The sequence below is a fragment of the Dermochelys coriacea genome, chromosome 9, assembly GCF_009764565.3.
Source record: "Dermochelys coriacea isolate rDerCor1 chromosome 9, rDerCor1.pri.v4, whole genome shotgun sequence".
NCBI lineage: Eukaryota > Metazoa > Chordata > Testudines > Dermochelyidae > Dermochelys > Dermochelys coriacea.
In genome coordinates, this window is record NC_050076.1 from 50,132,649 (window position 1) to 50,148,035 (window position 15,387).

General features: G+C 42.9%; 1 protein-coding gene across 5 annotated transcripts in view; it reads left to right on the plus strand.

Annotated features, from left to right (window-relative positions):
- Positions 1-382: 382 nt before the first annotated feature.
- Positions 383-15,387, plus strand: part of VPS8 (VPS8 subunit of CORVET complex) — a 229,976-nt gene continuing 214,971 nt past the window's right edge. For 2 of the 5 annotated variants that reach the window (XM_043492808.1, XM_043492810.1), the window contains exons 1-4: positions 440-932; positions 7,763-7,831; positions 9,269-9,399; positions 11,579-11,672. In XM_043492808.1, coding sequence (XP_043348743.1) covers positions 786-932; positions 7,763-7,831; positions 9,269-9,399; positions 11,579-11,672 — 441 coding nt within the window. In that variant the 5' untranslated portion in view covers positions 440-785. Of the gene's footprint in view, positions 933-7,762; positions 7,832-9,268; positions 9,400-11,578; positions 11,673-15,387 lie in introns of all 5 variants that reach the window. The other 3 variants (XM_038417053.2, XM_038417055.2, XM_043492809.1) reach the window with 3 other exon arrangements.

Below are 15,387 nucleotides of genomic sequence, written 5' to 3' on the forward strand. Positions count from 1 at the left end.
GGGGACAGTCTGTCAAGGGGCCTAGCTGGTGCAGCCCAGCTGTGCTCGTTAGGCCAGCAGGAGAGCAAGGCACAGATGTGCAGCGTCCTGCCCCACACTGAGCGCTTCACTGTGCCTTACCACTCCAAGGCTGTGCAGCGTCCTGCCCGGGCTCGGCGCTGCGTGGTGCTTTCCCCCGCGCTGGTTGCTGCGCGGAGGGTTCCCTCACTAGGTGCTGGGCACTTTCCTGTCCCCTGCGGGGCGGGGCGGGGCAGGGCAGGAGAGGCGCGCGGCTCGGGTCCCGCAGGGTGGCTAGCTCGCAGCCGGCAGGAGGCCAGCGAGTCGCAGCTCTAGGGGGCGTGGGCGGGGGGCGGCGGCGGCCGCTGGGGGTGGAGCGTGACTGTAAGGGGCGGGGAGAGGCGCGTGAGCGCGGCGGCAGCTGCAGCTCTTTGCCCACAGAGGAGGCGGGCGCGCGCGCGCATGCGCAGGGTGCGTCCACTCCGCTGGATTGGTGCCGGCGGCGGGGTCTCTGGAGCCCGGCGCTTCACCCGTCACAGCGGCGGCGCCGCTCCTCCCGTGCTGCTGCCTGGGCCACGGGCACAGCAACCCGCCCGCCTCAGGCGCTGGCCGGGCCGCGGGCTCTGCTCACCGCTGTGCCATCTGCGGGCGCGCGTTAGCCAGCGTCCCAGCGCGCTCTCTTCGGAAGCGGGCTCCGGCGGCCGGCCGGGGCGAGCCTGAGGGAGCGAGCGCGGTTCGTAGCGGCCGGTCCTTGGCTGGGCGAGGCGGAAGTGCCGGCCGAACTGGAGATGGAGCCCGAGAGCCTCGGCGCGGAGCAGGGCGCCTCTCTCCCGGGGCCCGCCGAGGAGCTGGGGACGCTGCTGGGCCAAGATGCCGCGCTGCCGAAGCTGAGCGGCGGGGAGCTGGACAGGGAACTGGAGTCCAAAAGTGACCTGGTGAGGCTGGGTTTGTGACTCCCCCGGGGCAACGCTCTGCGTGAGGCGAAGCCTGGGCTCTGGCTGCTGGGAGAGACCTGACTGGGTGGGGCCCCGTGCAGAAGAAGGGAGAGGCAGGAATCTCCGCTCGGGCTGTGTGTTTACTTCCACCTACGTCTGCGGCCTTCGTGTCACGTAAAAGGTTTGGGTTTGGTCTAAGCCACACGAGTCTTCACAGCTGCTTTATTGACGTGTGTGCGCTTCTAGGGTACGGCTCTGTGCTTTGGGGTTGGCAATGCCAATGTTCTGTTATCCATAGTGGACCTAGGATACTTGAGAGAGGTGGTGGGTGAGGTAATATCTTTGACTGCACCATCTTCTGTTGGGGAACGACCTAAGTTTTCACACCCCACAGAGTGCTGCTTCAGGTCTGGGACAGGAACTCGGGGTGTCACAGCTCGATACAAAGAGGAACAACAACAGGAGGACTTGTGGCACCTTAGAGACTAACACATTTATTAGAGCGTAAGCTTTCGTGAGCTACAGCTCACTTCATCGGATGTATAGAATGGAATATATAGTCAGAGACAGACGCACACACGCACACAAAAGTTGGAAGTTACCATACAGACTGTGAGAGGCTAATTAGTTGAGCTATTATCAGCAGGAGAAAAAAACTTTTGTAGTGATAATCAAGATGGCCCATTTAGACAGTTGACAAGAAGGTGTGAGGATACTTAACATAGGGAAATAGATTCAATATGTGTAATGACCCAGCCACTCCCAGTTTCTGTTCAAACCCAGGTTAATGGTACCTAGTTTGCATATTCAAGCACAGCAGTTTCTCCTTGGAGTCTGTTTTTGAAGCGTTTCTTTTGCAAAATTGCCACTCTTAAACTTTTTACTGAGTGACCAGGGAGGTTGAAGTTCTCCTACCGGTTTTTGAATGTTATGATTCCTGATGTCAGATTTGAGTCCATTTATTCTTTTGCATAGAGACGGTTCAGTTTGGTCAATGTACATGGCAGAGGGGCATTGCTGGCACATGATGGCATATATCACATTGGTAGATATGCAGGTGAATGAGCCCCTGATGGTGTGGCTAATGTGATTAGATCCTATGATGGTGTCACTTGAATAAATACGTGGACAGAGTTGGCATCGGGCTTCGTTGCAAGGATAGGTTCCTGGGTTAGTGTTTTTGTTGTTAGTGGCTGGGTCATTACACATATTGAATCTATTTCCTTAAGTTAAGTATCCTCACTCCTCCTTATCAACTGTCTAAATGGGCCATCTTGATTATCACTACAAAAGTTTTTTTTTTCTCCTGCTGATAATAGCTTACCTTAGCTAATTAACCTCTCACAGTCTGTATGGTAACTTCTAACTTTTGTGTGCGTTTCTCTTACTATATGTTCCATTCTATGCATCCGATGAAGTGGGCTGTAGCCCATGAAAGCTTACGCTCTAATAAATTTGTTAGTCTCTAAGGTGCCACAAGTACTCCTGTTCTTTTTGTGGATACAGACTAAAATGGCTGCTACTCTGAAACCTGACAAAGTGGAACAGAGTCTCAGTTTAGCATAAGTGGCTAAGACATGTTCAAAGGGACCACTAAAGGTGAAGTAGGGATTTTACTGCCCAACGCTACTATTGTGCATGCTCAGCACTTCCCAGTATTGTATCTTCACGCGGTATTCCCAGTATTGTGGCTCCATGCAGTTCCCCGGAAGCAGCCAGCCTGTCCGTGCAGCTCCTAGTGGGAGTGAAGGCCGGGGGGGCTCAGTGCAGTGCCCCTGCGACGAGTGCCAGCTCTGCAGCTCCTATTGGCTGGGAAACGCAGCCAGTGGGAGCTGCAGGGGCAGTGCCTGCAGGTGGGGCAGTGCAAAGAGCCCTCTGGTCTCTCCGCCAAGGAACTGCAGGGCCATGCCATCCACTTCTGGGGACCCCCCCCAAGGTAAACGCTACCCTGCACCCTATCAAGGTTCCTTCCCCAGCAGGATTGTCTGGCTATGTAGACTACCTCCTCAGGCTCTACGTTACCAGCACTCCCAGCTATCTTTGAGACACCACTGACTTCCTGAGGAAACTACAATCCATTGGTGATCTTCCTAAAAACACCATCCTAGTCACTATGGATGTAGAAGCCCTCTACACCAACATTCCACACAAAGATGGACTACAAGCCGTCAGGAACAGTATCCCCGATAATGTCATGGCTAACCTGGTGGCTGAACTTTGTGACTTTGTCCTCACCCATAACTATTTCACATTTGGGGACAATGTATACCTTCAAATCAGTGGCACTGCGATGGGTACCCGCATGGCCCCACAGTATGCCAACGTTTTTATGGCTGACTTAGAACAACGCTTCCTCAGCTCTCGTCTCCTAATGCCCCTACTCTACTTGCGCTACGTTGATGACATCTTCATCATCTGGACCCATGGAAAAGAAGCCCTTGAGGAATTCCACCATGATTTCAACAATTGCCATCCCACCATCCACCTCAGCCTGGACCAGTCCACACAAGAGATCCACTTCCTGGACACTACGGTGCTAATACGCGATGGTCACATAAACACCACCCTATATCGGAAACCTACTGACCGCTATTCCTACCTACATGCCTCTAGCTTTCATACTGATCATACCACATGATCCATTGTCTACAGCCAAGCTCTACGATATAACCGCATTTGCTCCAACCCCTCAGACAGAGACAAACACCTACAAGATCTCTATCATGCATTCCTACAACTACAATACCCACCTGCTGAAGTGAAGAAACAGATTGACAGAGCCAGAAGAGTACGCAGAAGTCACCTACTACAGGACAGACCCAACAAAGAAAATAACAGAACGCCACTAGCCATCACCTTCAGCCCCCAACTAAAACCTCTCCAACGCATCATCAAGGATCTACAACCTATCCTGAAGGACGACCCATCACTCTCACAGATCTTGGGAGACAGGCCAGTCCTTGCTTACAGACAGCCCCCCAACCTGAAGCAAATACTCACCAGCAACCACACACCACACAACAGAACCACTAACCCATCTTTGCAACAAAGCCCGTTGCCAACTCTGTCCACATATCTATTCAGGGGACACCATCATCGGGCCTAATCACATCAGCCACACTATCAGAGGCTCGTTCACCTGCGCATCTACCAATGTGATATATGCCATCATGTGCCAGCAATGCCCTTCTGCCATGTACATTGGTCAAACTGGACAGTCTCTATGTAAAAGAATGAATGGACACAAATCAGACGTCAAGAATTTTAACATCCAAAAACCAATTGGAGAACACTTCAGTCTCTCTGGTCACTTGATTACAGACCTAAGAGTGGCTATCCTTCAACAAAAAAGCTTCAAAAACAGACTCCAATGAGAGACTGCTGAATTGGAATTAATATGCAAACTGGATACAATTAACTTAGGCTTGAATAGAGACTGGGAATGGATGAGTCATTGCACAAAGTAAAACTTTCCCCATGTTGTTTCTCCACCCCACCCCACCCCCCACTGTTCCTCAGATATTCTTGTTAACTGCTGGAAATAGCCTACCTTGCTTGTCACCATGAAAGGTTTTCCTCCTTTTCCCCCCCCTGCTGCTGGTGATGGCTCACCTTAAGTGATCACTCTCCTTACAGTGTGTATGATAAACCCATTGTTTCATGTTCTGTGTGTGTGTATATCAATCTCCCCTCTGTTTTTTCCACCAAATGCATCCGATGAAGTGAGCTGTAGCTCACGAAAGCTTGTGCTCAAATAAATTTGTTAGTCTCTAAGGTGCCACAAGTACTCCTTTTCTTTTTGCGAATACAGACTAACACGGCTGCTACTCTGAAATCTGAACTCTAGGGTACAGATGTGGGGACTTGCATGAAAGACCCCATAAGCTTATTCTTGCCAGCTTAGGTTAAAAACTTCCCCAAGGTACAAACTTTGCCTTGTCCTTGAACCCTATGCTGCCACCACCAAGCGTTTTAAACAAAGAACAGGGAAAGAGCCCAATTGTAGTCCAAGTCCTACACCCCCTTTCCTGGGGAAGGTTTGATGGGAATCCTCACCAATTGGTACAGGTGAACACAGACCCACACACTTGGATCTTAAGAACAATGAAAAATCAATCAGGTTCTTAAAAGAAGAATTTTAATTTGAAGAAAAAATAAAAGAATCACCTCTGTAAAATCAGGATGGTCAATACCTTACAGGGTAATCACATTAAAAACATAGAGAATCCATCTCGGCGAAACCTTAAGATACAATAAGACACACAAACAGGAATATACATTCTATCCAGAACAGCTTATTTTATCAGCCATTAAACAAAAGGAAATCTAACGCATGTTCTAGCTAGATTACTTACTAACTTAACAGGAGTTGTAAGACTGCATTCCTGATCTGTTCCCGGTAAAAGCATCACACAGACAGACAAACATTTTCAAATCTAGAGGTAGGGGAACAAAGGATCTTGTCCCCTCATTGGTCATTTTGGGTCAGGTCCCAGTGAGGTTATCTTAGCTTCTTAACCCTTTACAGGTGAAAGGGTTTTGCCTCTGGCCAGGAGGGATTTTATAGCACTGTATACAGAAAGGTGGTTACCTTTCCCTTTTTTTTTTGTTTTTGTTTTTTTTTTTGTTTGTTTTAAATGACACACCCCCAACCCTCTGCCCCAGCCCTGAGCTCCCTCCCGCACCCAAACTGCTGCTATTGCTTGCCCAAGGGTTGCCTGGCTCAGACAGCCCCGAGCCGGCCCTGAAGAAGTCACGGAAGTAACGGAATCTCTGTTACAGACACACAGCCTTAATTATGACTTTAGTATGATGAAGTTTAATATTTTTTTTCATTTTATCTTTTAAAATATATTGTTAGTACTTATATGTAGGTGGCAATAGGGAGTGCCAAATCTGCCATTTGTCCTGGATTGCCAAACTGTTCTTAAAAAATAAATGTAAGAAATGTTACAAATGATTCCATTTCAGTGTACAAACTAATTATCTACAGAGCATAAATTCAGTTTACTTTTGTTTAATTGTGTTAAGAATTGTTAACATTATATGGCTATGGGGACAGTGTCAACTTGGAAATAATATTTTTCTTAAAACACCATAATTATAAAGAACACTTACAGTAATTAAAGTTTTGAGAGAAATCTCTCTTCAGTGTATTGTATTTTGTGCATTTGATAAAGTAGGTATACTGATATTCACTGTTCGGTGGTGGGCAAAGGGAAAAATGACTGGCTGAAGAGCTCTTTTTAAACGTCACCAAGGAAGCAGAAAAAAGTTAAGAATTTAAAATAAATATTAGGCCATATTACTCAAAGTTACTATCAGAAACTGGAATTTCTTGATGAAAAATTGCTGAGGGTAAAAGTTGATTGAAGAGTGTCTGCCATATTCCCACTCCTAGGATGTGCCCCAGATGCTGCTGGGCTTTAGATCCCTTCTAGAATAGCTGTGCCCAATGTGTAAAATCAGAATAAGTCTTCCACCTAGTCTGTCTTGTCTATTTAGATTTAAGCTCTTTGGAGTAGGAACTTTCTCTTAGGGCTTGTCTACATGGTGAAATTTTCTGGCATAACTATGCCATTATAATTGTATTGCTGTAGCTATGCCAGTATAACTCCTTATGTGGACATTAATTCTGGAGTGAGCTTTCACATGAGTTGTCAGTACAACTATAGCAATAGAAATATACTGGTATAACTATAGGGCAGAGGTTCCCAAACTTTCTTATTGTGTACCCCCTTTCAGATCTGCCAGCATACCCCTGCCCTTCTCATCATTGATGCTTTGTTCTTCTTAACACTACCTGTCTTTAGCCATCTATCCATATTCCATTGTTACGAACAGATAGTTATAGCCCGAATTTATACAACTGAAAAAATCACCCTGAATGAGTTCTGAGCTCAGTTAGACTGGACAGTTGCTGGGCAACTGAATCCACACTGTACGGTGATTGGAGGTGAGGGCTCTATACGTCAGTGTCTCTGTGTTCTCATTGGTACATCTTGAAGTAAATTAATTACTGTATTTAATATAACAAATTCCCACAGAGGTTTAAAGCTTTGTCTGAGTAGCCCATTTTGAAAATACAATAAATAAAATCCACCATTACACAATTTCTTCCATGTACTCCCCAGAGATGTCTCGCATACCCCCAGAGGTACGCATATCACAGTTTGGGAACACCTGCTTTAGTGTGTGAGCAATACCTAACACAATAGGGGCATGATCTAAGTTGGAGCCTCTAGATACAGTAGAACCCCTAGTTTACAAACTAATTAATTTTTGAGGAGTTAATGGAATAAAAAAGCTGCTAATTGAACCTCTTAATTATAGTAGGTATGGCACACTGGATTGCTTTCTTGTCCTTCAAACCACTGCAAAGCAATTTCGAGTGCATTGAAGGCATCTGAACGTGAAGGTACAGTAGAACTTCAAAGTTATGAACACCTTGGGAATGGAGGTTGTTTGTAATTCTGAACAAAATATTTTGGTGGCTCTTTCAAAAGTTTACAACTGAACATTGACTTACTATAGCTTTAAAACTTCTTTGCAGAAGAGAAAATGCTGCCTTCTCTTTGTTTTTTTTGTTTAGTAGTTTTAACACAGTACTGTATTTAGTTTTTTTGGGTCTCTGCTGCTGCTTGATTGTATGCTTCTGGTTCCAACTGGAGTGTGTGATTGACTGGTCAGTTTGTAACTCTGAGATTCTACTGTACATCATACTCCAGTCTATCTTCAGAAAGTTGCTAAGTGAAGTACATTCTGGGTCTGTGTAAAAATGTGTTTGGAAGGTGGAATAAAGAGGCTAAACTCAATCTGTTTTTATTTAGATAGATGACAAAGAGTTTGATATTCCCCAGGTTGATACCCCTCCAACACTGGAAAGCATATTAAATGAGGTGAGTACCTTTTTAAGAGTTAAGAAACCCAGTCATATACTGTAGTGTTCCAAAATATGGAAACAAACAGAATTGTTCATGTTAATAAATTCTCTCTAAATTACGATGAAATTGAATATTTTCTTTCTGAGGTTGGAAAAATACACCCACTGTGTAGTAATTACTCTGAACCCAGTGTGATACTTAGATTTTGTGTTTTCTACTCAGATGATGCCATCTTATATTTCTAAGATCTATTTTTTAAAAATACTTGTATTTTTAGACAATATTTACAGGTAGGTAGATGCACAATTGGGCATACTTGTGAATAGATACATAGCCACAGAACAGTAGGTATGTAGGTAAATGTTATAAATGGATAAATACAGTTTGATACAATATTGTGTTGTCATTTGATACAGAGACTACTCTTGTAGTATTGTTATATCTAGGCACCAAAATATTGTTTGTATGCTCTCTGTGCATATGCATAGTATGTATTCATGGTGGCATGTATTATACATCAGTGCATGTTGCAGCAGTTAATTGGGTGAGTAGGGCAGGTTCATTTATATCCGTGAATTTTTGTATGTTGTTTTTCAGTATATAGATTCCCACACAAATAACTTTAGGAATAGTAAGGTTGTTACAATCTTTCTGCCTCTCCCTTAAAAGAGCAAGAGTCTTTATATATAAAAACAATACCCCCCCACTTCAAATATTAAAAAATGGAGCCACATCATGTTTCCTGAAGGTCTAGAGCCAAGGCATACGCTGTGACTTAGTTTTAGGTAATTTTGTTTTTACAGTGGATCTCTGTCGTGCCTCTGGCCTTACTTTGACGCACAGCTCCCTAGATTTATCCTCCAGATTTATGGCTCAGTTTGGTTTAGTGTTTTGTTTTTATGTACTTAAATTAGTAAGTTTTAAGGCCAGAAAGCATTGATTCACACTCGGAATCTAATCTGCTACATGACAAAAACCAGAGAATTTCACCCAGTGATCCATGCATGAAACCCTATAGCTTTTGGTTGAACTAGTGCAAGTCGTTTAGAAAAGTGCCCATTCTTGATATTAAGACTACAAGTGGTTGAGAATTTACCATGCCCCTTAATAATCTGTTCCAGTCTTTAATTATTTACCTTTAAGAATTGCCTTCTTATTTCCACTTTGAACATTGACTGCACATTCTAGACTCTGGCCCCTACATCTTCTGAGGGTCAGTCAATGTCAGACTCCAGCAGTGGGGATCTCTATTAGTAATACAAGTACTCCAAGAAAAACTGGTTACCCCTTGTAACTGGCATCTGTCTGGATGGTTGTTTATAAAGCACAGTGGCTCCCTATATGTTCAAGTGCAAGGAAGTGTGACCTTGGCATCCATAGCCTGAGAACTCCATTAGAGGTGACTCGTCTGTTTTGTCTGTCATGTTTACCAAATTGTTGCTTTTCTTTCAGACTGATGATGAAGAGGAGTCTTTCGTTCTTGAGGATCCCTCTCTTTTAAACATTGATAATATTGACACTCACTCCTATGACACATCTTCCTTGGCAAGCTCGGACAGTGGGGACAGGACGCACTCGAAAAGGTAACTGATAAGTTGGGCAGTTCTTTCTGACACCATCTTTGAGATTTAGATGTGTGTCATGAATATTGGAACTGATTTATCATATTTCACTGAGCACCACACAACTATATTTTCTGACCTACACTCAAGTCTATTCAATTCATGGGATTAGTATGAGATCCAATGGGACAAGCTAGCAGGTATTGAATTGTAAACTAGAAATGTGGTCTACTATTCAAAAGACATTTAGAACAATACCAAGCAAAGAACCACACACACTCCTGTGTCGAAATATTTTTCATATAAAAGAACCAGTTTTCTCAATAAAAACCTAATCTTTTTGTTATCTTATTGGGGGGGAAAAACCCACCATTAAGAGGAAAATTCCTCAATATACTTTCTTTGCAAACTCTTTTAGGATCAAACCCCAGTGCAGGTGTTAAAAATGGATGATGTGGACAAAGAAAAGTAATTCTGCCACAGGCTACTTCTTCCTAAAGGATCCACTAGACAGAAAGATAGACATTTTGCACCATGGCTTTATATTCTGAAGTGGGATGTGAAAACTTGCAGAACTGTGTACCAGAATGTAGACTTTCATGTCTTATTTTAAGTTTAAAAAATTATCTATTGTGGTTGTAAAGAAAACCTTCCAAAAGTGAACAGTGTAATTGATGAATTTGTGTGTAGACGTCCGGAAACGGTGTTTTTTGAGAGTATATGAACTGTTCCCTCTCTTCAGTGGAGTGTTAACTTAATCACAATTTAGATGGCAACATTGTATTGTATTGATTATTTAACCAATTTAACGGCTGATTATTTGTACCAGATGTTCTAGCCCCACAATCCCAAATCAATCCTGGTTCCTTCTCTGGGGCCAAAAATTCCAGCTGCCCCCTGAAAATTTGCACAGTGCAGTGGTTAATCATATAAGATTTGATGAAAAATGATTGGGGCAAAATAAAATGATTAGAATGTAAAGTCAAATAAGACACTATGACATACTGGCTATTTTCATAGGTTAAAAACAAGTTTTTATCAAATTCAGTTTGGCTGAAGTATTTCCTGTTTGCTCTACAGAAGTACTGCAGAAACCACAAGGCCTTGCTGCAGGCTTTAGGCCAAGCTAACTTCAGGGTACGTGGTCTTTGACAATAGCATAAGCCATACTAAAAAAAACGTAGGCACCTATTTTTTGAAAATCTTAAAGTCCACATTTGAGGTCCTAAATGTGTGTCCTCACTCAGAAGTGCTGAGCACCCATGAGTTCTCAGACGCCATTTTTGAAAATCTGTGTATATGTAGGAATTTACAGTTAATTTATAGCATCACAATGAAGCCCTGTGTCAGTGGGGGTTTATTAGTATATTATACTGTAAATACAGTAACACTTTAATAAAATTTGCTTGAATTTGTTTATGGGGAAAAAATAAGTTTCCAGTTTTATTGTTCTTGGCTGGTTTAAAAACTAACTTTCAAATCAAATGAAACTGTTCACCCTAAGAGTTCAATTAAATTTTAAAATCTGTGTTAATGCATAAAACCTATAGTTAAGAATGCTTGGCTGTCCCTATTCTAATGGGCCATGTTCAGCTCCTTGTAATTTCTCAAACTTTCACTTTTCAGGCTGAAATTTTCCATATCTAATCTCTGCCCAAGGGGGGTGATTATTAAATAAAAATGAGCAGGAACATTTCAGCCATTTTCAAATATGAGGTGTGAAAATAATCATTTGCAACTTTTATTAATAGTTCTGATGCTTCAATGTTTGGCGGGGAAATCATTTGAAATGGAGAGAATTCTTAAAAGCCTGAAATTGATCTTTTTGGAGGGCTGTTAATATTTGGTCAAATTAAAGAGTTAATAAAAAAAACAAAGCAGACACACTAACTTTTTAACAAGGCAGGTTTTGTATTAATCTCTTTCCCTTTGGTTTTGTGCCTGTGTGCATCAGAAAGTTGAATGGATTTCTCACTTGACATACAAGTGCTTGTGGAATCTGTCTGACAAAGTAGGTACAATTCAAGGCAGGGCTCCAAACCTCACTCCATAACATTTGTGAAAATATGTTCCTGCCTCTCTCATTGCATGGTTTGGATAGTGTTTGGTGAATGAAGTGATTGCAACTGTTAGTAACTTTTTCCTATAAACTCAGATGCTGGGATTTATTCTGGACTAACATCATTTTTACTCTTCTTAGAAAGAAAAAACTCCCTGATTCTTTCTCTCTCCATGGATCGGTTGTCCGTCTTTCTCTTCTGAAAGGAATTTCTGCCCAAATAGTTTCTGCTGCGGTAAGTGTCTTATACCTTATTCATTACAATGAACAGGAATGAGAATATAAATTGGTAAATAAAAACAGTAGCTACTCTGGTAAGGACTTCGTGTAGAGTTCTATTTCATCAGTTTCACACTGTGCACTCATAGCTTCAAGTAATATTCTGTACCTCTGAGCTTAATGAAGAGGCAAAGGAATGGTGCATTGAGTCAGTATAGCTGGTTTCTCGCAGTGCTCATCCACAGCTTCTGGAAGGAAAGTGAGTCCCAAAGGAAATGGCTGTTAAAGAATTCATCTCAAAGAAAAAGTTCAATGAAATATAAACCTGTGTGGTCCAGTCCAGTCTAGTCACTACATCTAGTTATAGAGAAAAGTAAACGGCTAAAGTGTTCTTAAATAAAAACAGATTAGAGGGAACTCCCTCATGACAATAGTAATTATAAGAAGACTGAAAATATCACATTTTCATTAGGAAAAAAGTTTATGAACCACTGAAGGGGTAACTTTCTTTGAAATCTCTGATTAACTAAATAGTAGGAAAGCTAGCTGTTGTGCTAACTAAATAAGCTTGCCTTACTGTCCTGAAACTTATTTGCAGTGTTTTCTGACCCCCCCCCCCCCAAAAAAAAGATTCTTTCAGCATTAGTTTGCTTCATTAAATGGATGATGATACTGAAACAGCTTATGGTCTGACTGATCCCTGCCCTTATAAGCCTCATTGGCTAAAATGCATGCATCCACTTTTTTACAGTCTTAGTCAGATGGACTATATTAACTCTGATCTCAGTCTTGCTACATAAAGAAAACACAGTATGACTGTACTGCTACACTGACCCAGAGGAAGTGTCTGTCTGAAGCTGCTTGTTTTTGTGGATTTGAATGTATGCCAAGTGGGATGCTATATATTGGAATGGGATGCTGTATATTGTTTTGGTCGTGACTGTCATGCTGTCTGGAATGGCTTATAACTGTGAGCGTCTGCCTCAGGGCAGACTGTAAAAAGCAAGGCAGACACCCCAGACTGGTAGTGTCTGGTGAGATCTAATTACAATCAAGTACCAAATATGAACTCCCAAAGTACTTCAGCAGTTTTATAAGGGAATCGCAGACAGTCCTGTTAGACACTCCAGTCTATTGTGCCACCAAGGCAAGCTGCGCTATGTGATAAATGGTCACTTACCTGGAATATTTGTGATTTTTGGTGTTACTCTCAAGAGACCAGTCACCCAGGTGGATTTACATCCCAGGTCTCACACCAAAAGCAATGCTGGCAGCCAATTCTATAGTATGCTAACTAAAGGTTTATTAGTAAAGAAAAAAGAATGAGAGTTACTGAGAGATTAAAGCAAGTAAAAATATGTACAGGTGAGTCAGTCTAATTCCAAATGACAGTAGAGATGTAGTAATCTGCAGAGAGAAAGGAGCATGTTTTGCATTTTTGATCATCACACACTGACGAGTTGCCTTCAATGCACAAGAATTAGTACATTCCTGTTAGTTCTTAATTTGGATTACACAAGGCTTCTTTCTTATTTGATGGGTTATTTAATTACAGGGATGTATACAATATAAATGTTTGCTATTACATTATAACAGGGTACAGGTAAGTGAAAACAATGCATGTAATATCCAATTAGTTTTTTTGAAGTTTAAACACCAAATGCATTCTTATGCATTTAACTGTCATTTTTGTATTAGTATAAATACAAGTGAATTGCCGGCTGTCAGTTTGACAGTTCTCAGCTGATGCCTAGGTTTTCGCATGATCTGGCACCTGGTCTGCCAGTGTTAGTGATGAGCCAGAGTACATTGAGGTAGCAAGTTTTAATTTTGTGGTAAAATGTTAGTAATTATCCAGACAGATTCTACTCCCGGTGCATGTACACCCCACGTGCATGAAATCAGATTTAAAAAAAAAAAGTAAGTGTCGGCTGTGGCTGCCCCTTGTGCCCTCCCGGCCACCGAAGCTGAGGACATAAGTGGTAGGGCAGCCGTAATTGTCACTCAGTTCCGTCGTGCCATGGGTGGTAAGAAGGAACACTAGTATTGTCTAATCACAGGTTTCAGAGTAGCAGCCGTGTTAGTCTGTATTCGCAAAAAGAAAAGGAGTACTTGTGGCACCTTAGAGACTAACAAATTTATTAGAGCATAAGCTTTCGTGAGCTACAGCTCACTTCATCGGATGCATCTGATGAAGTGAGCTGTAGCTCACGAAAGCTTATGCTCTAATAAATTTGTTAGTCTCTAAGGTGCCACAAGTACTCCTTTTCTAGTATTGTCTGTGTCTTCGAGCAACAGTTTCTCCTGTCTCGCTTTGTGAACTCGTTTAGCTTTCTTAAACTTTGTTTTTATTTATTTTTGTTCATCTTGGTGACTTCCAAGTCTCCCATCTTTAATACCCGCCCCTCATGCAACTCCACTGTGCCCACTAATGATGTGCACTGCAGATGTCTCCTCTGCCTGGGAGAGGGACACAACATAGCATTGCTTGATATGCTAAAAAGATCCTCAAAAACAGAGAGGCAAGGCTGCATTATTCTTGATGGAGATGTGCATGCAACCCCAGTCTATTGTCCCCAAGAAGCCTGGGAAAGCTCAACTGCTCCTGTACTCAGCACTGGCTACCTGTGGTACCACCTCTACGTCTCATGCATTCTCCTCCCACAGATGGCATTCAGGCACCAGGGAGAGGGAGAAAGAAGCACCACTGCAGTCAGGATGTCAGATGCAAATTTGCCACCCTTCGTTGAGTATTAGACTCAGATCTTCTCAAGCTCCCTCTGTTAGGAAGTGCAGCCTCGAGCCCCTCCCTGGTGCCTTGGCATCAACGACGACTCCATTCCAAAAGGACTGTGGTGCTTCTGGTATGGCGTCTGCACTATGTGCTCTAGCACCAAGACCCTTAGTGACTACTACCTACCACATCACTGAGCACTTCCTTGGTACTGCTGTCCACTTGGTACCAAACATCCTGGTACTGGTGGAACTTTTCATCGATCTGGTACCAGTCTCCTCTCTTGGACCATTTTGAGAGGCGTCTTGTATCAGCTGTCTACTTTGGTTTTGTTCCATCTGGTACCGTGCAGACCTGATAACCTGGACAGGACTGTCTCTCTCTGGAGGAGACCTATGTCTACTTGTCCTCACTTGAATGCACTGGGGGCTCCTCTACCTCCAGATCCCGATCTCCTCTCTGGGTGAGACAGTGGGAATTTAGTGGACAGCCCTGAGAGTACTATAAAGGTGAACATAGTAGATTCCAAAGAGCATTTGTCACAATATCCTCTACAGTTTAACAACTCTGGCCATTATTGGCCTCCCTTGGGCATGAATTCCTACTCTGGAAGAGACCCACTTCTTTTGTTTCTCAACCAATACCCCCTTCTCTGAGGAAACAATTTTAGCCTCCTCTAACTACTCTACTTCCCCAAACACAGCGGAGGAGTGCTTCAGTTGGAAAGACCAACTTTCTCCTCTCCAGGACCACCAATCTCCTCAACAAGCTTCCTTGTCTCTGGGTGGAACTGTTAACATATCTTCTTCAGTCTCACAAGATGAGTTTAAAAGTTTCCAGGATCTTCTCAAAGTTCTCAGCAATCCTTTTGTACATCCTATCTGAGATAATTCAGGAAGAAAAAAGGTAAATTTTTGGATGTTCTCCACATTGCAAGGTGGGCTGGATAGCAATGCTCAAAAATGAGGGTGATCTTTTGCTGGTGAAGGAGATCTGG